The sequence below is a fragment of the Amblyomma mixtum genome, chromosome 1 (genome assembly GCF_055824585.1).
Source record: "Amblyomma mixtum isolate Tamu chromosome 1, ASM5582458v1, whole genome shotgun sequence".
NCBI lineage: Eukaryota > Metazoa > Arthropoda > Arachnida > Ixodida > Ixodidae > Amblyomma > Amblyomma mixtum.
This window is the reverse complement of record NC_143012.1, coordinates 3,807,413-3,830,551: the sequence shown is the minus strand read 5'-3', so window position 1 is coordinate 3,830,551 and position 23,139 is coordinate 3,807,413. Positions and strand designations below refer to the sequence as shown.

The following is a 23,139-nucleotide window of genomic DNA, read 5'->3' as shown; positions in this document are numbered from 1 at the left end:
GAAAGACTAACAGAAGGCGACCATTACACAACGCCGCTGACGTGCATAGCTATTGTGGACTTCATGTCGAGATGCGCGCCGGATGTTCCCGAAGCATTGCTTGTCATGCACTTAGAGGTCCGGAATGGGCTGCCTCCTGCTCTCAGAGGGCACATGGTGTTTGCTTTGAGCCCAGATGTGTTGTTGTGAAGCTCTTCAATCAGTTTAAGGTCAACTGGAGGAGCATATTGGCATTTGCTGTGGCACATACAAATGATGACCATTATAAACCTCTCTCAGGCATTTACGAAAGTATTTTTGCAGGAATGCATGTGCAGAAGCATTCAAGTGACTTAAATAGATGCCCTGTGTCTAAATGTCGGAACAACAGCGTTTATATTTGGTCTAATCGCATGTAGAGGTACAACTGCTGGTCTTGTGTGTGAGAAAAAAAAAAGAAGAATAGGAAAGTTCCAAAACTTTGCGCTGAAAACAGCATGAACTGCATAATTTATGAGCACCGCCTTTGTCAGAAGTAACAAAGCAATGGGGTTTGCATCTCAGCCTCTTAGTGGAGCCCTTACCATGAAGTCTCGAAAGATTAAAACAGGGGGCTCTCCTTACCTTACACTGATTAAGAGCTTAAGGGGTGCTGTAAGTGTTGCGCTACACAGCTAAGAAACAAAGCTTATTGCTTGGTTACTTTTGTCAATGACAGTTTCTAATGCATTCAGAATAGTTTCAATAAACAAGATGGAATTGACTAACATGGAAAATTGGGCGTGTTGGTACATGTCTTGAACAAATAAATAGCATCACAAGGAGACGAGGACTAGACGAGACAACAAGGACGGCGCTGAACTTCCAACTTTTATTTCCAACGAATCGTGCGAACATATATGCACTCTGAACAATCCAGCGTCATCCTCAGTGCATGCGCATATATGTCAGCTCTTTATCAGAAAGAGTGATAGAAGCGGAGCTAACACATGCTTCTCCCCGATTATAAATCAACTCCGATTCAATGATTTCGCATGTTACACGTTGATTATTCTTTTTTCTAATGACGGTGCTAGTAAGATCTGGGGAACATTCTTCACACGTAAGGCAGTGGGCGGCCAGAAGGCCTTCAAAATCTTTTCCTTTAAGGGCATTATCTACGTTTTTGGCATGTTCCCTCAACTTGTCATTCACGCATCTCCCAGTTTGGCCGACATAAGTTTTACCACAGTTTAACGGAATTTCTTATACTACGCCAAATTAGGTTTTTAGATATCAGGCTTCACTTTAAAGATGATGGTGTCTGCTGGGGCTATGATCCGCGCGCCAAAAAACCGCTTCTGCCATTCAACTCTGCACACTCAAAGCTCGTTAAGCGAGCCATCACCACCTCCTGCTTTAAAAGCGCCCTTAGCAAAAGTTGCCCGCATCTCGCCGCAGAAGCGTTCAACCATAAAGCCGATAGGCTGAGCAGTGCCGGTTATCCGCAGCACCTTCTCATTTCGTTTGCTGAAGGCCTACTCAAAAAGTTGCGCACTGACGCAAGTGTGACGCCCACGCGCAGCGTAGGCAAAAGGTAGCTGTGATACCTTACATTCACAAGCTGTCACACAACCTGAAAAAAGTAGCGCAGCGGTACGACGTGAAAGTCGTCTTCTCTGCTCCTCACAAGCTGTCAAAGCTGTGCAAGATGACTGATCGCGAGACAGCGAAGCAAAAGAACCGCGGAAAGAGGCATCGGCGGCCCTTTGTTGAATGCGCAGAAGGCGTAGTATATGAAATTCCGTTAAACTATGGTAAAACTTATGTCGGCTAAACTGGGAGATGCGTGAATGACAGGTTGAGGGAACATGCCAAAAACGTAGATAATGCCCTTAAAGGAAAAGATTTTGAAGGCCTTCTGGCCGCCCACTGCCTTACGTGTGAAGAATGTTCCCCAGATCTTACTAGCACCGTCATTAGAAAAAAGAATAATCAACGTGTAGCGGCGAAATCATTGAATCGGAGTTGATTTATAATCGGGGAGAAGCATGTGTTAGCTCCGCTTCTATCACTCTTTCTGATAAAGAGCTGACATATATGCGCATGCACTGAGGATGACGCTGGATTGTTCAGAGTGCATATATGTTGGCACGATTCGTTGGAAATAAAAGTTGGAAGTTCAGCGCGTCCTTGTTGTCTCGTCTAGTCCTCGTCTCCTTGCGCTGCTATTTATTTGTTCAAGATGGAATAGCTCCAACTGAGTGTCCCATGTTTTGTGCCATGCACAAAATATAAAGAAAGAATTTAATTAGTTGTGGGCCGAGTCAGTAGCTAGATTTGCTGACAAACCTTCCTACTTAAACCTAAGGTGAAGAAGGTCGGGTCTTTTATTTTATACTGTCTGGTGCTTTTAGTTGCTAATATTCTTTCTCTCTACTACTTGTATTTCATAGACTTTAAAAGGCTCCGCGGTGGCTCAGTGGTTATGGCGCTCGGCTGCTGGCCCAAAAGACACGGGTTCGATCCCAGCCGCGGCAGCTGAATTTCGATGGAGGCGAGATTCTAAAAACCCGTGTACTGTGCGATGTCAGTGCACGTTAAAGAACCCCAGGTGGTCAAAATTTCCGGAGCCCTTCACTGCGGCGTCCCTCATAGCCTGAGTCGCTTTGGGACGTTGAACCAATAAACCAAACCAAACCTTTCGTCTGTGCAGACTTGCAGGCTTTCATTCATGGCATGGTGTGAAATGTTATTTGGCTTGCTGAAGATTGTCCCGTTGAACTTCTGGTCAACCTGTGGGTTGATATTTTGCAGTTGGGTGAAGCCACAGCCAGCTGAACCACACCTGACGCAATCACGTACAGCACCAGCAAGGGAGGAGGCACCGCAGTGGCAAGCACGGCATGTCCAGTGCCTGTCGCGGGTGCCCGGATGCGGCGGTGAGCTGAAGTTGTGTGTTGTCTGTTGGGAGCGCGCTTCCGCTGCTGCTAGCTCTTACAAGAAACACAATTGTTTCATTTTTGCTCTTAGCAGATAGGGGTCCCAGAGTGAATTTAATCAGTTAATTAACCAAGTTAGTCAGTTTAGTTAATTCTGGTGTAGTTGATCTCGAGAAAGCACGCAGTTACACGTAGAGCAAGCCATGCTTACTTGGTGTTCACATTGCTTGGTGGTTCAAAGCATGCAGACTCTGATGCCTGGGTATGCATCTGGGACTGCTAGTCTATCGCAGAAGCAAACGGTCAGGTCATGTCTCATTGGGCAAGCGTGGAGTGCCCTTTTATTCTGTCACATTCATTTTATTTATACTGGGCTTATTCAAGTGTCGAGTAGGCAGTGTTTGTTTTCAGCACCTGTAATGCATGAGTAGAGCCACACTTTTAAATCCTGATTTGAAGCTGTTGCATGTTTCATTCATTCATGCTTGCATTTCTTTGCCAGTACTATGGCCTGTGAAGAGGTAGGATTGATTTCTTTGCAGGGGAACTGACCGAACATTGCAGTGTATTAGCAAAAATGAAATGGATGTGCAAATATAAAGAATACTGCTGGGTAGGAGGCTGTTAGGTTGACCACCCATTTCTTTTAAGCCAGCTCATGTTTTTGAAATGTGATCCAGGAAAAAAAGAATTTATAAACTTATTTATGTGTACAACTTGAGGAGCCACTAGGTTCCTGGCCTGTATGGTGACGGCTCTGGGCAATTTGAAGGACTTGGGCTGTCCATATCGCAGTAACACCAGAAGCCTGGCAAGCTTTCAAGATTTTAAACTGTGGGTTCCCATGCATCAGGCAGCACTGCCTCCTCATGCCATAGAGAAGAGCTTTAGCTTCCTCGTCTACCAACTGCTTGTAGCTCCATGCTGTAATTGTTTTGTGTGGCACACTGGGTTATGGCTTTTGTTAGTTTTCTTTTAGAATGTTAAGAGTGCAAATCAACAGCGTTACTACTGAAACCTTACAGGCTAAATGGAAACTTTCAAATGTCATGAATATCTCATTTTAGAGGGGACCAGCTTAGCAAAGCACCTCTGCACTGTGCATGTTGGTGTTCAACTTTAGCTCTCCATATTTATGTCTTGCAACTTCTTCATATCATTCATGTTTTTTTGGCTGAGAAGTAGTGTGTTGGGAATTATTTGCCAAGATGTTGATCTTTTCTATGTATAGCCAAACAATTTTTCTCTCCAGTGATATTAGCCTTCGTGGCATTTTTCCCAGCATTTCAGCTGTTGGCCAGATGACCTCAGCTTTCCTTAAAGGGACTATGCAGTAAATTAATTGCAATTACGTAAAGACGACGAGAGATAGGCATTCCATCACTCGTCACCCCAGCGCAAGAATTTTTGAGCTAGCATCAATAACAACGAAGTTATAGGCGATTAAAGATCACACTTCTCTTCTCCCCCTTCAGCTCGTACGTGCGGAGCACCAAGAAAAAATAAAGAAAACAGCTCTGGGACTGGGCCCCGCCCATGAATACGTCATTCGCTGACGTTCGGTTTGCGACTTCCGGTTGTCGCACCCAACCTCACCCAGCACCCCATCAGCAGCGTCGGCCGCGTCTCTCCGCTCTCTCTTCGCCTTCGTGGATCGCGGCGCACGTCGGATTTCTTTGCTTGTCACTGCGACAAAGGCACTGCGAGTGGTTTCCGAACTCCTGACAAAAAGAGGCGGCAGAGGTAAATTGAAAACATATGCGTGAAGGCAATGCCCTGGCTCGCGCTTGCCCGAGGGGCCGAGGGGGTCGCACGGCGGCTCGAGCAAATGATTTTCATGGCTACCAGAAGCGTGCCCGTGACGTCATGGCTGCCGTGGCTCCAGCGAATGACAACGTGTGGTGGCCTGCCGACGTCACGGGACTAGTGACGTCTATTGTCCCGATTTTGGTTTCAAAGTCGGTCACTACAAAGACACCAATCGGCCCGCGAATTTTAAAAAACACGGTTTTTTAAAATTCATAATAAATTGCCGGCTCAGTTCCGAAGACCCATACTTGGTGTGAATGCTTCTTAGCATCATTTCTAAGCATTGAAAACATTTACAAGTGACTTTTAATTCATTGCATAGTCCCTTTAATGACTTTCTTATGCCTCTCTGCTTGTTAGCTTGGGCACACACTGGCATTCTCATCGCTTTTATTCGCCTATCACAACTCTTTTTGCGGCAGTTCCCATCGCAGATGTGAAGAGCGCTCAGTAGGTGTCGCCTGCTGGGCTTGAATGTCTCTGCAATGCAATGGAGCCTAGAGATGTTATATTCAAAAGAAAGCCTTTTCAGTCTGAGCAGCAGTGTGTTGTGGACTGTGGTGGTGTGTGCAGATGGAGACCTGGGTGGCCCTGTACCCCTACCAGGCGTGCCACCCGGACGAGCTGTCGGTGGTGGCTGGCGAGCGGCTGCGCATCCTGCCCCAGCAGCAGCAGACCCAGCCGGGCTGGCTGCTCGGCTGCAGCCTCCGCAGCGGTGCAAAGGGCTACCTGCCAGCTGCGTACGCACGCCCCGCGGGCCTGGACGACAGTGGCTACTCCGAGCAGGGTGGGGAACCAAAAGGTGGAATAGTGTTGTGTGAGCTTATTTCCACCACCTGCCTGCTTGCAACAAAGCGTAGGCACTGCCACATTGGCAAGAGTGATGCTTTACCTCTGGTTGCCTTTGTGGCATGTCTGCCTTACCTTGATTGTTTGTTTGCCTTTAACAAATTCATCAACTGTACAGTTTGATATATGTCAATTCAATTCAGTTTTATTCTCCAGAAAGATTGTGCCGGGTTTATAGGCAAAAAGCTGTTCCTGACAGCTTGACAAAGGCCTACAAAACCAACGGGGCAGTAGGTGATGACCTGATGATGCAGAGTATTAAAGAAAAATAAAGTATGTTTTACACACAATTTATGACTATAAACATGGATAATAGCAAAGTAACGAAATATACATCAGCAAGAACTACATTTTAAAGGTTCACACCAGTTCTACAACAAACAGTATTGATGAAGTATCGATTATAACTTCAAAGGAAATATACACATAATGTTTTAGAAAACAATTATGTACCATACAAACATAAAAGACCTTAAGGCTGAGCAATAAGTAGCATGAGCAAACTCTCCACCAAACAGTTAACATAACATTTCGAGGAAAAAAAAGGCAACACATAATACACACAATCTCGAAACCTACATTATATAATTATAGCTAAAATGAGTACACTTGTGCACGTCTGATATCTTTTGTAAAGAAAGGTGCAGCTATGTGGACAAGAATTGGTCAAGTAACTGTTTCAGTGTAGGATTGGTTATGTGTTTGTATTTATTTAGGATGACTGGAAGATTATGCTGAAGTGTTCGCACTTTATAATTTGTGTGGAAACGAGGTATGAACCATATATCAGTGTTCCGTGTATGAGTGTTTTTATTGAGTTTTAAACAGGCTAACGACATAAGGAACTGCCTGAAAGAATCCATTGCTAAATAAAATGATCGCAGGACACGGAACTTGTAAGCACGTTTGATGCTAATTATATTGTAGGACTAAAAATATTGTGTTGTTTGCGACAGGAAATCTATATTGGCGATGTTACAAATATTTTTTTTCTGCAATACGTATATCCTCTGGACATTTCTTTGTGATGTCAACCAAACTAAATTGCAATAATTAATGGTTGGTTGGTTGGTTGATCCTCAAAAATAAAACTACAAGTCTACAATGCCTTGTTTGCCTCCTACAATAATTAATGTGTAGGAGGCAAACAAGGCATTGTAGACTTGTAGTTTTATTTTTGTTGGTAGAAATGAACAGCAACATGATAATGCCCCTGTAACTGTTGAAAGGTTTTTGCAGAGGTTATCTTTGTGAGAGTCCCACATAAGATGAGAATTAAATATTATGCCAAGTATCTTGATTTCTTCAACAATCTCAATAATTTGGCCTTTGCAGCAGATATCTTGTTCAGTTGTAACTAACTTATTTTTGGCATGAAAAATAACTGCGTTGGTCTTTGAGGGGTGTGTTTCAGTGAGAAACAAAATGCCACAGTCACACTGCTTTGCATAGAGTGCCATGTGTGAACAGCTTTGCCTCTGTTGATTTGAACTGTGTGCCACTTGTACTTGCATGCCTAGCTTGCGCTGTCAGGAGCTCTTCGTGCAGAGTGCCTGCAGTATATCGTTCCTGATTCCTCCGTGCGCAGTCTCCCTCTCCTGTGGTCTTAATTATCTGAAGAAGGCTTTGCTTCCGTAGATCTGCTATCATGTACACTGCTGATGAGCATTTTCCATCTCCTATCACTAAGGCCCCTAACTTTCTGTGATGGACAATTCTAAATTCCACTAATGCTGAAGAAAGAATGTAAGAAATTTCGCAGGAAGCATAGGACGCATGAAAAAACATGCAAGCTTATATATTTTGAGCACATGCCTTGCATGCTGCAAAGATCCCTCTTCTAAAATTGAGGGTGGCTGTTGTAAGTCTGCATCAAGAAATGTTTTCCTGTTAAAGAATGCTACTTGTTTCATGCTAGATCTTCATCATTGCTGAATGATCGTTGTGCATTAACAGAGTTGATTGTGATAGACACATATTTGGAAGCAGTGAAAGAGTTTTGGGGCCACTTCCGTTCCAGTGAAAGAAGACAGGACATCGAAATATCCACCACCTTGGTCGTCTTGCTTGGGCACTACACGAGGTCTCTGTCCCTGGATACCAGTTCTTGAGCAGTTTTCAGGTCTGCTTGTCGCTGAGCAGCTACGACTGGCTACTTCCATTCCCATCCCATCTTTTTTCTTCCCATCTTTTTTCTGGTAGAAACCTGACCTGCACCTTTTCGCGCATAGGTCATTGGGGTCATCAGATGTTTTTACGAAGGGAGCTTCCCAGGCTTTTGAAGTCGTTGGTTGGGCGACGTTTAGGGTCTTTTAGTAAACTGGATATTTTGTTCCAGAAGGTGGTAGACATTTCAGGTGAGGGCGTTCTGTCGGGACTTTACAGTAACATGAAAGACTACTGGTTTTTCTCTGTTTGTGCTAGTCACTATGCTGTGCCTCAAATGTTGATTCACCTGCTGACCCACTGAGCAGTCAGGGAGCGATTGGTGCAGCTGTTGCTTCAGCTCGTTGCCCTGGGGTTGTTGCATGGGTATGCTCCAGCGGCTTGTGTCATGTTTTTGCAGTGTCATGCAGCCCACCTGCCGAAGCCGCACACGTGATGCAGGACCTGTTCCTGGTGACGCCAGTACTTTGCAGACACTGTGAGTAGCTGCTACACTTTTCCTCTTGTCTGCTGAGAAGTGTTTTGCCGCAGGTCCCCGTAGTATCTTCTTTGCACTTGAAAACATGTGCCGCGCATTTTGTACGCAGAGTTCGCATTCATTTAGCTTGATGCTTATAGTGTGCCTTGAAAGCACGACAGGCAGCTGGAAGATTGGTGAAACCGTGTTCTGCCTTCTTCATGGAGCAGCATTGTTCTGCTTTCGTGCCGAGCATAGCCATCAAGTGTGTGTCCTTTGCTGAGAACAAAGTCCTTGAAAGATGATCTAGTGAACAGTGTACAGTAAACCTTTACTGCTGGTAAAAACAGAAAAGTTTTTATCTGATTGGAGGCTTGATTAAGGAAAGTAAGTTTATTTGGAACGCAAAATCCATTATACATACTCAACACTTAATTGTAATAAATGGAGTCCCATGAAGTGGAATGGCAGTGCCAGAGACTCGGGCAACAGAGCAGGGCATGCGAGATTTGACCACAAAATAACATTGATAGCATGGTGGTAGCAGTGGCTGCCACCCTGCCCTGGGAAACAAACTGTTTCCTGGTCTCTGCTAAAAATATTTATTTCTTTATGGCTGGCAGTGGAGGCAATGCATGCTGGTGCTAGAATTTTGCAAAACACACAGATGCAACGAGGGCATGTATTATGGCGTGCTAGCTTGACTTGATCGTTCGATCACTGCCCAACCTGCAGTCCATGAAAAGAGCTGCCCTGGTGGCCCCTTTCTTTAAGTTCTCGCAGTCAAGATTCTGAGATATTTGAATTTTGTCACGGATGCCCTGTGAGATGAGAAGTGATGAAAGTATGGTACTTACTGAAACTGTGAAAAACTTCCGACTTGGCCAATATTTCTGGATATGCAAGTTTGAGTTGACAAGGCTTTACGGTGTGTGTTCTCCTTTTTGTCATTGATGTGTGCACTTTGTGGGGTTTGCATAGGGTTAGGGGGGAGATAAGTATGTTCTTCCGCGGTTAATCGCGGCTAGAACAGATCAAAACCGCCGGACCCTACCCCACGATCGCGTACACTACCAAGCACATGCCGACCACCCTGACTGACACAAACAGGTATTTATTGCTACAACAACAATAACGCCAGCTAGCTACAGAATACGGTAAGGAATCCAGGATGTCCAACTCACCAGCACAATTACAAGTGAACGTTGTGGGGTTTATAATGGGGGAGATAAACACGTATTCCCCGTTTAAGCGCGGCTGACACAGTTCAAAACCGCGCTTACCCCACCCCGTGGTCGCGTACGCTACTGAGCGCACGCCGACCACGGCGGGCCTTGCTCTGCGGGAACAAAGGAACGACACACTGGCTGACACAAACAAGGCATTTATTGCTATAGCAACAATAACGCCAGCTATCAACAAAATACACTGAGAAATCTAGGATGTCCGACTCACCAGCACGGCTACGAGCGAACGTTCGCCCACGGTAGGGCAAAGGGAAGATCCGAGGCCCGACGGGACGAGCTGAGGGGAACAAGTTTCCACACGAGGACGCCCGCGGCACAGAGCGGAGCTTTGCGCGTGAACGTCCAACACGCTTCCCGATGCCGAGCAGAAGAAGAGACCTCGCCTTCCCCCGTGCGCGAGCGGCCAAACACGCCATCCGTGGCGCTGCTGTCGCTGCGACGCGAGCGCCCTCCCCTGTTAGCTAGAGTAACCAAACTAAAGGGAGTGCTTTTCGGGGGCAGCTAACAACAGTGGGGTGCAGTGCGGGAAAGTGAACGCAGGGGACGAAGGCGTCCCCACAACGTTCGCCCACACTAGGGAAAGGGAGGAACTCCGAGTCTGGACGGGACGAGCTGGCGGGATAATGTTCCCACCACGAGGCCTTTCACTGCTTGCGGAGAGTGGAGCGCCGCGCCTGAATGTCAGCGCACGCCGAAATCCCGAGCCGAAGAGAGCTTTGTCTCCCCCCCCCCCTGCCTGCACGCAGCAATCACGCTGCCGTGGCGCTCAAGTCGTTGCGACGCCAGCGCGCTCCCTTGTCAGTTAAGGTAACTAGCGAAGACGCATCGCGGGGAAGCAAACCACAGGGGTCGAGCGAGGCAATGTCCCCACAACTTTACAATGTAAAAAACTGCATTTCTAATGCTCAAAGGCTGGCGAAGAAATGCTACTTTTCTATTCATAACAAAGTCAGAGAAACTCTTGGACTGGCTTCCGCTGGTACTGTATTTACACGATTGTAAGTCAACCTATCTTTTAAAATCTGAAAATTCGAAATTGGGATGTTGACTTGCAATTGAAACCAAAGCATGGCACCTTAAATAAGGCAAGAAAAATGAGATATCAGGGATTCTACTGCATGGCTGCAATTTTATTTTTGCTCTGCGGATCTACCCAGTAGTATTCGGCTTTCTGTGTGCTTGTTCAGAAGGATTTTTCTTTTTTTCTTTTTACTTTCAACTGCGCACTCGGCACCCAAGGCTGGGTCGATAGTTGATGGAAGGGCTGCTGTTGTAATCGTGATGGCACTGCCACTCGTAATGGCACTTCTGGGGAGTGTCGGTAGGTGACGGAAGAGCCGACACCGCTCATGCATAGTTTCTCTATGGCTCTGTTTGACGCATTTTATGACTGCCGTTTTATGACAGCACTACATTAAGACTGATGGATGATAATGAATGGATGATAATGGTGTGGCGGCTGCAGCGAGGAAAAATTTTCAGCTGTTCCATGTGATGTCATAGTGTGATTGCTTGCGAAGTGCGGGATTTCACTGGACAACGACGTGCTGTGGGACCGCAGCAGTGATAACAGCGGCAGTGCTAATGAGGACGATGCCGCAAGTGTGGACAAGTAGTCCAATGACTGCTACATTTTCACTTTGGGATGTGTCCACGGGCATGCCCTTCTTCATTTGTTTCCTGACATGCAATAGGGGGGGGGGGGGGGGGTCGATTTACATTCGAGTCGACTTACAATCGTGTAAACACGGTACTTGCCCATGGGGCCAAAATTGAAGGCTAATAAAAAACCTGAAATATAGTGGAAGACATCTCAGTGGCATACACAAAAGAAAATGAAGGATTAACGTTGAGAGGCAAGGAACTGGGTGCAGAATAGGGAACACACTCGTGCAAATGTTTCTACCGGAAGTCTAGGAAAAAGTAGTAATGCGTAGAACAAATAACTGCTGATGTATTAGGGTAACAGAGTAACCTTCAGCCTTACTTAATGATGCACCAAGAGTGAATGTAACAGTTATAACAAAAAAGCCTGCGAAAACCAAGACACAGGACCAGGAGAAGGCACACACACATACACTTTGTTACATGCTAGAACATAAATAACAAACTCGCCCGGAATTTCACACTTCTGAAATTAACAGTAGTACGACATGCCGAAGTAACCACTTTTCTGCAGACAAAATACTGCTAGGCTTGGTTGTTATTTGTTTGTGGCACTCAGTACAGTTCATTTGGCAGTAGTTTCAGCTTCTTCAGGTACAGTTGAATCTCAGTGGTAATGATCCTGGTTGATGTGAATTTCGGAATGATTTGAATTCATAAAATGCCCAGGCCTTTGACAGAGTGCATTGTGTGCAGTGCGCAGAAATTCGTGTGTTACGAACAATCCTCTGCCCAACTGCGGATAACATGAACACGTGAGCGTCGAGCGCCAAATACTTACTGCCCTTACATTGCCGATGCTGGGTACGCACTACGAGCATTAAGCAGCACCGCGTGACCAACACAGCTCTAACGCCGCGAGACTGTGGTAGTGCGCATCATCATCATCGTTGACCAAATGTTTAGGGGAATCCCCCAAGGTGGAGTAGATTTGTAATAAGGGAGTAATTACTCATTGACGTCCACCCGAGCGCATCATCATCATCGTCATCATCAGCCTGACTGCGCCCACTGCAGGGTAAAAGCCTCTCCCATGTCTCTCCAATTAACCCTGTCCTTTGCCAGTTGCTGCCACCATATCCCCACAAATTTCTTGATCTCATCCGCCCATCTAACTTTCTGCCGCCCCCTGCTACGCTTGCCTTCTCTTGCAATCCACTCTGCTACCCTTAAGGACCAGCGGTTATCTTGCCTTCGCATTACATGCCCTGCTCAAGCCCACTTCTTCCTCTTGATTTCAACTAGGATGTCATTAACCTTCGTTTGTTCTCTCACCCACTTCGCCCGCTTGCAGTCTCTTAACGTTACACCTATCATTTTTCTTTCCATAGCTCGCTGCGTTGTCCTTAACTTAAGCTGAACCCTCTTTGTTAGCTGCCTTTCCCTCTCTCTGTATCTATCTATCTCTTTGTTAGCCTCCACGTTTCTGCCCCATAGGTGGGTACCGGTAAGATACAGCTGTTGCATACTTTTCTCTTGAGGGATGTTGGTAAACTGCCATTCATGATCTGAGAGAACTTGCCATATGCGCTCCACCCCATTCTTATTCTTCTAGTTATTTCCATCTCATGATCCGGACCACCTGTCACTACCTGCTCTAAATAGACATATTCTCTTACTACTTCCAGCACAGCGCCATCAATTGCGAACTGCTGTTCTCTTGCTAGGCTGTTGAATATTACTCTGGTTTTCTGCATGTTAATTTTTAGCCCCACCGTTCTGCTCTGCCTGTCTAATTCATTTATCATGCTTTGCAGTTCATGTCCCGAGTGACTTAGCAAGGCAATGTCATCAGCGAATTGCAGATTATTTAGGTATTCTCCATCAACTATTATCCCGAACTGTTCCCATTTCAGGCCCCGGAATACATCCTGTAAACAGGCAATGAAAAGCACAGGCGAGATCATGTCTCCCTGCCGGACACCTTTCCTTATTGGAATTTTATTGCTGACTTTATGGAGAACTATGGTAGCTGTGCAATTGTTATAAATATCTTCCAATATTTTCACATAACACTCTTCTACACCCTGATTCCGCAATTCCTGCATGACTGCTGAGGTTTCTACTGAGTTGAATGCTTTCTCGTAATCAATGAACGCTATATAAAGGGGCTGGTTATATTCTGTGCATTTCTCTATCACCTGATTGATAGTGTGAATATGGCCTATTGTCGAGTATCCTTTACGAAAGCCTGCCTGATAATTTGGCTGATTGAAGTCCAAGGTTGTCCTGACCCTATTAGCGATTACCTTAGTAAATACCTTGTAGGCAACAGACAATAAGCTGATCGGTCTGCAATTCTTCAAGTCTTTGATTTCTCCTTTCTTATGAATTTAGATAATGTTAGCGTTTTTCTAATCTCTAGGTACAATCAAGGTCACAAGGCATTGCGTATACAGTGCGCAGCCATAAGTAAACCTCATCAGCCGAAAACAGGTCTGCATATGTCCTGCCTATATCAATTTTGTTCGTTTTGGATGACACAAATTTCTGATGGTATGAATGTTTTTCGTGACCCCATGAGGCTTGGGTGATCAAGATTCTGCTGTATTTTGCAACAGTTCAGAAGAGCTGAGAAACTATGCATCAAATCATGTGCAGAAGCACATGTGCAACCTTTGTGTTTCGTCTGCAATTGAACCATTCTGTCCACTGCAAATTCAATCCATGCTTTGAATGCTTAACTTTGAGTAGCTTCAAGATTGGAGTCCAGGGAATGTTGAAATCGACTGTTAGACCTTTAATAAATTTTTAGGCGTAGGGGAGAGCGTTGCTCGTAAGCTCTGGCTTAATAAGGGGAGACGCAGGTTATTAAAGATATCGTAATGAAGTTAGGTGTGTAGATTTGTTTCTTCCTGTTTTCGCTCACACGCTTCTCAAGCGATACGGGCCTTGACTTGCGTTTGTAATGCTGGCAAGTGTGCCTTTTCTTTTTTTTTTTTCTGCCTCCTCCCATCATCATCATCATCCCCCATCGTGACCCTCTTTTTTCTCCTCTTCCCGTTCCCCAGTGCTGAGTAGCAGGTCAGATTTTCACTCAACCCTCTCTGCCTTTCCCATCAATACGCTCTCTGTCTTCCTGTTTTCAAAAATATAATTAGATTTTGTATATCTCAATAGATGATATGCGAAATGCCCAGCACCATCTCTCGGCGCTCCGAGAACTAAGTCCTCCTTGTTGGTTCGGTACAGAAAACGAAACCGCTGCCCAGCGTTGGGTTAAAACGGCTGCGCTTCGTTTGAAAAGTAAAAATGCCGATGGAGTGTTGCGCTACCCTCTCCACTTTGAAAAGACACTACGATGCGTGCCAGAACTAGGTGCGTTCCAGCTTTTCGCTTTTCTATTTTTTTACTCCGTCGCAACGTTTTAGTAACACAAAACGCCATGCGAGGCATCATGTGTCAGCACGCAGATCAGTGCGCAGCTTTCGCTTTCTGCGCTGATTTTTGACAAAGCTTTCGAGGTGATTTGCGTTTAAATTAAGATAGGGACCACAGCCTTTGTTGTCTCTGATCAAAATTAGAAGCTGATTTCGTGCATTTATCAACTCTCCGGTCAGGCGTGGATATATATAGACGCATACTTGAACAACGTAACAGAGAAGGTAATTTTTTTGAGCGGGCCAATCGCTCGTGCCGTGGCGAAATAAGTTCACTCGAAGAACCATATGCCGATTACTGCTTAGTTTGCTACGTGTTCAGTTAAAGGGCCCGTGACCACCCCCGGCTCGCAAACACTCTCTACCGCTCTTAGAGCGAGCCTCTTCTCCTTCCGTTCCCTCCTCGAGATTTTTCTTTCCCGCTCCTCGTCGAGTAGGCTCGGCAAGGCAAAATCACCCGTTCCTTCTCCGACGTAAGCCGGAGGCGTGGTGTCTGTGGAGTGCGTCACATGTTACGTCATGGCCCCGCCCTCAATAGAATTCTTTTCTTGGTTTTTGCATTTTCTCCGCACACTGAACGATCGAGAGGCGCGATCGGCTCAACCACCTAGACTTGTTAGCGAGTGCATCCTTTCATACATCTGTTTGTCATTCCCAGTTAACGAGCCACCTTATCATTTTTTTTAGGCCTCCCCACCGTTTCACGAGCAGAGGGGCGGAAGTCGGTTGTGCTCGAAACACACGGCGAAGTGTGGACCCGGCAACCGCCCGTTTGCTTTTCTTCATGTGTGTTTGTGTTCTGTGTGTTTGTGTTTTTTCTCCGCTCCGAAGCCCATGTCGTTCATTGGAGTCAAGGCGTACGCAAGATGCACCAAGGATAAGCAGTGTGTGTGCGGAGCGGTCAAGTGGGCGAGCGAGGGAAAGGCTCTGCTGCACTAGTAATTAAAACCTTGTTTTGGGGGGCTTGCATAGAAGAAAAAAAACTGAGAAGGGAGCGCGCACGCAGAGCGTCTCGTGACGAGATCACGGCGGGGGGGCGAACCAACTAACTCAGTTTTACTATATTTTACTTTTTATGGCTAGGGTTCAAGGCTGTCGCAGTTTTTTTTTTTTTGTTCCTTCATGCGGGTTTGTAGGCATGTGCCAGAACAGAAGGCGCTGCGGAAAGCGCTGTGCAGACGACGCGACGCCAAGGCTACGCCGAACCTTCTCCCGTCAGTCAGAACGATGCACCAATGGAGTGCCTTTAGTGAAAGTAACCCCCCATGATGTCAACGGGGTTCAGAGTAGTGGGGCGGGGCCGTTTTTGTTGAAGGAAAGAACGAGTGGGCTTTGATTTGAATTTTCGCAGCTTTTCGGGGCGCGCATGGCTCTAGTATTTTGCAGAGGTTATCTTCGATACCTCATCTATGCAGTGGGCTTGTTTTTCAAAAATGTCCGGACCCTGGGCTGTGGCCCTTTAAGTTTTTCCCGTGTTCAATTAGTTTTAGAAGGGCGAGCGAACTCTCTGGACCATACGCATATGTTATGCGCGTTAAGGAGTCTTTGTGAAGCAATACACCCTACGTATAAAAACTGAGGTGCGAATGCATTATTTCTTGAGGATTCCTATACCTTCGATATCTGCGGCGACGAAAATCTAAAAAAAAAAGAATCGAATAATATAGCCACTTTATTATGAAGGAGGGACGTTCTAAGCTAGAAAGTATGTGCAACAGTGTTCTGAAAACGCTTCAGGCCATCAGATTTTATTATTGTTGTGTCAAGCTCCAACAGCTTGCTTCGCAACAAAGCCATTTGTCCAAGTTTGGGAGTAAGCTAAATAAGTTTCGGAAGCAACCGAACATGCTAATTACGCCCCTGCACACACAGCTTGACCAGCGTATCGAGTCCGTGCATGCACCTACAGCTGTAGCATCTTTCTCTAATCAAGCCGCCGCGGTGGCTCAGTGCTTATCTGAAAAAAAAAGAAAGCTGCGTCTTTGCTTACAATGTTTTGAATTATATGTGCATGCCTACTTTCCTTTTGTTAATGTCGACTGACTGCAGGACGCGGTTTCAACGAATTGTGGCGAAAATCAACCGACGCCGGGCTCTGAAACGGTGACGTTGAAAACCGTGGATGCGCATTGCACATTACAGTAAAGGAATCGAGTTACGCAGCTGGTCGAGGGTCTTGTGTGATTTTACTGCAATGCACGAAGCTCCTGGCGTCGGCGCGAATGAAAGTTCGCACTGTCACAGAAGTTTGTCAACACACGTGCGCACTCAGTGCAAAATAACCGCTCGCTACCCTACCAGATGAATTCGCGTCCACCTGGGAATAAAATAGCCATGATAATGCGTGATGCTTGAACTGGTGCTTTAATGCGAGCATTAAAACGACAACAGCACACGGTCCCGGTTCGACTTTCCAACCCACTTTCGAGTGCCGATTATTGCGATCATCAGCACCAGACTTCAAGCGAAGCTGAGGACGCGGTAGGAGTAAGCTGGCGCTTACTGAAAGCACCTACATTTGGTCAAAGATCAGCTGTTAAAAGAATGCAGCAGCTGAAGCTTGCCTGCTGAAGCTTGCCTGTTGAAATTCCACTCGCAAGAAGAAAGTACGCATAGCAAACGATGCACCAGCTCGACGAGCTCGACCGAACCAAGACGGAAACCGGAAGTTGTGGGCGCGGTGTTGCCAGACCGTCAAGCAATTTCGCATATCGTCTATTAGTTATCATATTATAGGAAAATAACTGAAGCCTAGTTAGTTAAATTCTTATGGATCGTCAGGGCACCTTTTTTTTACATTTTTTGGTTTTGATTAAAATGCGGCTGTAGACAAAGGCTTGTTATCTGGAGCTATGCTAATTATATTGTTGTTGAAGTACATCATCATTTAAAAATGTTAACTTCTGTCTGTGCACCACATTTAGGAGGTATAGTTAGGTGACATTATGGAATGTTTGACTCAACGAAACATAAACAGCATACCTCCACAGTTTAGTTCTTTCTGAATTCAAGAGCATAAGTTTAATTGGAATTTCATGATAAGAACATAAGAAAAACTTCCGTAAGGCTAGTCATATTGGCAGAAAACATGAACTTGAGAAAATCACATTTGAAGTACGCGCGCCAGCCATTAAGAGGTCGTTGTAGAGGCCTAAAAAAGGGGGGAATGCGGGCGTTCCAAAAACGTATCGCAGTATTGGGCAATACCAGGGAGTCGGGAAGGGGCCCAGCTTTCGAACAAAACCAAGATGGCAGCCATCGGGGACACCGTCGTGGGAAGCAACGGGCACAGAGTCCTGCCACATTTCGCTCAGAAATCACCATTTCCGAGCTTTGTATGCGCGAAATATATAGGCATTTTAGTAGTTGGAGGTTGAGTTTGGACCTTAAAACTCTTCAGGCAGGAAGTTTAGTGTATTAATCTTGAATATGCCATTTTTGCAAAATCGAAATTTTAGCATTTTTTGATAATTTTAAGGCTGCGTCTCTCGTCAGCAAGGCATTTTGGGACTTCTTAAGAGAAAAGAAACAAGAGCAGAAGGAGGATATTCAATGCATGTAGTAATTTCTTTTTGTTTTTGCATGTGCTTGTTCTGATGACTTGCTGCCGCGCGGTGCATCTATCGTATGATCCTACCCTCTATAAGAAAGAGGCCACATTGTGAATGAAGCCTGCAGCGTTATACCCACAGTCAGCGCTGGATATGGCACAGTGTACTGAGCAAAGCGGAGCTGGTACAGAGTGTGCAGGCTTTTTATTTTATGGAAGCAGTGTTTAGCTTTGTGCAGCGGCATCTGCGGATATAGAGACCGACATTAAAAGTGTTAATACTAGCCCAAATTTGAGTTTTTCACAGGTCAGCATGGCTTGAGTTTTGCTTCATGTTGCTTAGTTGACCTCTCTGCCCTTCCATTCATTAAACTTATCTCTCTCTCATGTTGCTTAGTAAAAAAAGATAAAAATTGTGGGACAATCAGATGTCTGATGCAATCAGACATCTGAGCGGTAAGATTTATCCTCAACGTTTACTTTGCTTTTGCTCGAGTGAATGCTTTTACTCTCAGCTGAGGCTTCACACACACACACAACAGAATTTTTCTGGAGGGTGATGGCCAGTGGGTGGCGGGGGGGTTTTGTAGGCCACGTGTCTTTGAATTCGATTTTGCACTGCTGTGTGGGCTTCTCGTGGCGGAGGTCCTATGGAGGGTGTAGGTAGATGGGCTTGTGGTGGGTGGATGGATGGCATCTCTAGAGGGTCAAGGTGGGTGAGGGTGGAGTGGGAAGGTGGCTTGTGGGTGGTGCACCTGGAGGCTAGACAGACGCTGGCAATTCCACATTGTGGCACAGTCAAAACCAAGGATCATCTTTCCCATGTCTTCTCACCATTTAGTCCACATTAATCTTGTGGGCCAAAAACCTCCACTGGGGGGTATCTTTGGATATGCAGCCATTTTCCTCCATTGGTGACAGTGTTCCTATCTTGGGCCATAGTGCCCAAGATAAGAACACTGGTTTGACTGGTGTTTGTTGGGACCATCTTGCTCTGTTGCTGCCAACTGGTCGTCATTCGGTAGGAGTGCTGAATTTTGATTATTTCGTCGGAGGTTGTCATCAGCTGGCGCCTTACAAGTCATAAAGGCTTTACCTCTGTGTCCTCGGAATGCCTGACATACACATTTGATGGCATCACACTGCTAAATAATTCTACAGAGAAATAGCACTGCATAATTGAAGACCCAAACATGCCAAGTAGAATGGTTGTCTTGAAAGTGAAACTGTTGAGTTCAAAAATGGTAGTCAGTAGTGGGGAAGGCAACACCATATCGTAATTGTCAGTGAGGTGCAGGTGAACCCTGCTGTTACATTCCTGGGTGCTGCTTTTTTGCAGCTGCTGTGTTGTGAGGTCGTCCCGCTTTAGCACCCACAGAAACCCATGCAATTCAAATTTGGCTGTTACATCGCAACTGTGGCAGTGTTCCAACATGGCACGTCCAGCACGGCAACGGCACAGCCACTGTGCTCAGTGGCTTCCGGCCTGCTGCACCCACGCCAACGCCCCACACGCTTACTGGTGGCATGCATTTTGTTGCAGATGTTAGTGGGAATGACTGCAGCCTTAAAAACGAAACTATGCCACGACAGTTGTATGGGTTGGCTCCAGGGCATTTGGTTTTGTCATCCACATTTTTCTTCTGCCCTGCACCTTAAGGGAATTTCTAGATTCCAGCAGAAGCGCACACATGCTGTTCCCTCCTCGCTGTTTCTACGGACAGCTGCTGAGGCTGGCAGAGAGCTGTTGATAAGTGTTTCAGAGGGTCTGTGCGTGTAGAACGATTGGGAGAGCCACAAGGCCTTGCAGATCCCAGAGGAGCATATTGCACTGACAAGAAATAAAAAGAAATGATGGCCAAGTTGCGTAGTTAGGCCAAATGCAAATTACGTGTGCTAGAAGTTCAGTTTTCCCTTTGGTTCCAGTGTTCCGATCCTTTGTTCACGGATGGCAGTTGTTCAGATAGCGATAATGGATTAATGTTCATATATGTGGAATTGGTCATTCTCTCCATTGAAGGTTCATTTTGAACCTTCGCAGAACCTTCGCAAGTGAAGGTTCAAATCTGTCATCATTTGCATTCCTGCCATTTAGCCACAGCCAAAAAGGCTGTAGTGAAAATGAAATGGGCAGTGTAGTAGTGAAACTGAGAATGCATTAGTGGTATGGTTTTTCTGACCGATGGATTTTATTTTTACGTGAACTCTGCAGCAGTAAATAGGGGTTGAAGCTTTTCTCTGTTTTATCATTATTGGTGGACATAATCCAGCATACAGAAATGCTGCCCGATAGCTAGCAGCTCTGACTACGGAGTTTCTGCATGACGAGACTTGCACCAAAGTATGATGTATTGTTGCTATTTCTAGCTTCCGATTATTCACACTGGCGCCTTGTTCTCAGGATCAAGAGAATCGAAAATGCTCCCTTTGATTAGAACTTGGCGCTGTTCAGAAAAAAAAAAATTTTGACGCACTACGAGTTGGAATAATCCAGAGCTGAGCTTCAACTTTTGAAGCGATAACCCGTCAAGCGTCGCGTTTCGGCACCCTGTAGCGTGCCTGCAATGCAACATCATTGTACGCAAGATTCGAGTTGTTAAAAGCAGGTGCCGAGGAGCCACTGAAATGGATCCCTGCCAAATGTGAACAATTTTGCGTAACGCACCGCCCCGCGATGAGCGCGCGCGAATAAAAGCGAGTGTCGGAAAATTCCGCGAAGGAGGCGCTGCTCGTCCGGCCGTAATGGAGAGCGCGAGAAATGCGTGCGTGCCGGTAGTCGCGCGCGGCGGCATCCGCACCGGCGACTTGTGACCGCGTCGTGTCTCCTCTTTGTGCGCAGGCGACGACTACATCTGGGGCCAGGGCTGCGTGGGGAAGCGCTGCCAGGGTGAGTGCGCACGTGCGGGTCTCCGAGGGCGCGCGGCGGCGGAGGGGAAGGGGCCTAGCAACTGGGCCGCCGGGCCGCCGGTTGGCCGCCGGTCACCTGACCAGCACGGCGGCTGCGCCGGCGGCAGCTGCTGCTAGGCCGCCCCGACGCTGGCGCCGCCGTCTCGTGGGGTCCGTTCTGCTGGGGCTCGCTGCTGCTGCTGCTGCTACTGCTGCTGAATGGCACGCGCGTTGGACTGAGTGTGCGTGTGCTCGCGAGAAATTTCGTGTGCGGCACCCCTTGAGACACGGGACACCCCGCGCAGAGTGCGGCGCCTCCTTCCACGCCGGCTGCTTGGGGTTCGCCGGCCTGCGCCCGTGCCTGCCGCCCAGGGGAGACCCAGCGGCGCCGCGGCCCTGCTGCCAGGGCTCTGTGGTGAGTAGCGGTCACCTGCCCTCCTCCCCCTGCCCGTGTCGCCGACCGGGGGTGGGCTTCGAGACCCCCCCCTCCCGGTCGGTCCTTCAGGGCAGCCGTTGCCGGGCATGTGGCCCGCGTCACGTAATTAGGGCTCGCAAGGTCATAACGCGTGCGCCCGAAAATTCGCTCACGCGTTGCGTACGAGTAACGCCAGCTCGAACGTCACGGCAGGTATTTAAGGTAAAGTCGAGCGACACATTGTGCGCCTTTATTTTCGAAAATTTTGGTCCGTACTACTTTCACTCGAGCTTCGGCCTAAGGTAAATTGTCTCGGGCCGCCGCCGCCTGGCATTTCCAGGCGGAAGGGCTGACCCGTAATCCTTCAGAAATCTGCTCGCCGCTCTGGCCTTTTCTAAAAGCCTGATATTGGGTGCAACGCGTATCAGCCTGGTACTGGCCTGCTGTGCGCCTAGCGTGCTCTGCGGTATGCGATGTGCTTCGAGTGTGGCGGACGGGTGGCGAAGTTGCGCAACGGCTCTCTTGGATCCGCATGCACAGAGTTGGGAACGAGTTTGCGGGAACCACGGGAACGGCGACCCAAAAGCGTGGTCGGCGTCGCGCCGTCTGCTGCCCTTTCGTGTCCGCGGAAAAGGGGCGATAGTTCTCCGACGAGTCTCCGGATCCCGGGCCTCGGGTCTGTCGCGACACGCCGCTGGTTCACCGGCCGCACAAGTCAGAGCCCGGGCGGCTATGCGACGCAGGTCGTCACCGCTTGCAATCGTCTCGTTGCCCGCTTCGGAAAAGCGACCGACGAACTTCTCCCATTTCTTTTTTTTTTTTTTCTGATTAAAAAAATATATTCTAAAAGACTTGCAGTGGCTTCACTCCAACCTCTGCATTAGCTAGGACACCAGTTGTGTGAAGTTGGCCATTGGTTAGTGATCAGTTAGATATGTAGCTTCTATCTTAAACTGTTATGCCTGGCTTGTGTATGCAAGTTTGCGTAATCTGCTAAATGCAGTGGTTAGAGAGCAGTGCACGCTGAAACACTGTGCGACGCGTTAATTTTCAGTTGATTAAAAAACTCTCTGCACCATCAGCTCATTGTTACAACTATGTTTTTCGGCATAAGAAATAATCTCATTGTCAGAAGTGCTTCATGAAAGGACATCACATTGTTGTGTGGCCACTGTGAGTACATTAATCTGTTGCCATAGCTACTGATTGGACAGTTTAAACTGCTAGTGATGCATTTTAGGGATATTAGCAGCGTTGTTGTAAAGTACTGTAGCGGAAGTGCACTTTTTTTGCCTGTAATTCTAGTAGCATTTTATTTTATACTGCAGTTTCACTGCTGGGACTATAGCATGGTGGAATCAAACAAAGGCACACTCATTGAACGAATGCCAAACTTGTGCTTTAGTGCTAGCATGCATATTATGTTTTACATTAGTTGGCATCTAAGGTAAATAATCCAGTGGAAAATACCAGGGTTGAGATGATCTTGTGGGATGTGCATTGGTTTCACTTGACATTGCCATTGCACGCGGTCAGAATGTGCACCCTTGCAAGTCAATTAAATTACGTGCTTTAAATTAAATTAAATTAAAGATTGCGCCGCTATAACCATTATAACAGACCTTGTATTGATTTAACTTGTTTTAACTTACATTGTATTTTGGCTTCATTTCAGAAGTAAAACTTTTGTCAGCTCGAGGGGCCATACAAATTTCATGCTGAATTCTGTTGCTCATGTAATGTTTGCCATTTTGGTAGCTCACACTGGAGCAGTCCTATTGTAGGCCTTTCCTCTCCCAATTTGTGTTATTCAGG

The 23,139-nt window shown here is 46.7% G+C and overlaps 1 protein-coding gene across 5 annotated transcripts in view; it reads left to right on the top strand.

The window, feature by feature from the left end:
- The window catches only part of Pi3K21B (phosphatidylinositol 3-kinase regulatory subunit alpha), a 34,966-nt gene that overhangs the window by 806 nt on the left and 11,021 nt on the right, over nucleotides 1–23,139 (top strand). For 2 of the 5 annotated variants that reach the window (XM_089541628.1, XM_089541624.1), the window contains exons 2-6: nucleotides 2,776–2,900; nucleotides 5,283–5,526; nucleotides 8,125–8,202; nucleotides 20,863–20,910; nucleotides 21,215–21,324. In XM_089541628.1, coding sequence (XP_089397754.1) covers nucleotides 2,865–2,900; nucleotides 5,283–5,526; nucleotides 8,125–8,202; nucleotides 20,863–20,910; nucleotides 21,215–21,324 — 516 coding nt within the window. In that variant the 5' untranslated portion in view covers nucleotides 2,776–2,864. The remainder of the gene's footprint in view (nucleotides 1–2,775; nucleotides 2,901–5,282; nucleotides 5,527–8,124; nucleotides 8,203–20,862; nucleotides 20,911–21,214; nucleotides 21,325–23,139) is intronic. The other 3 variants (XM_089541647.1, XM_089541642.1, XM_089541635.1) reach the window with 2 other exon arrangements.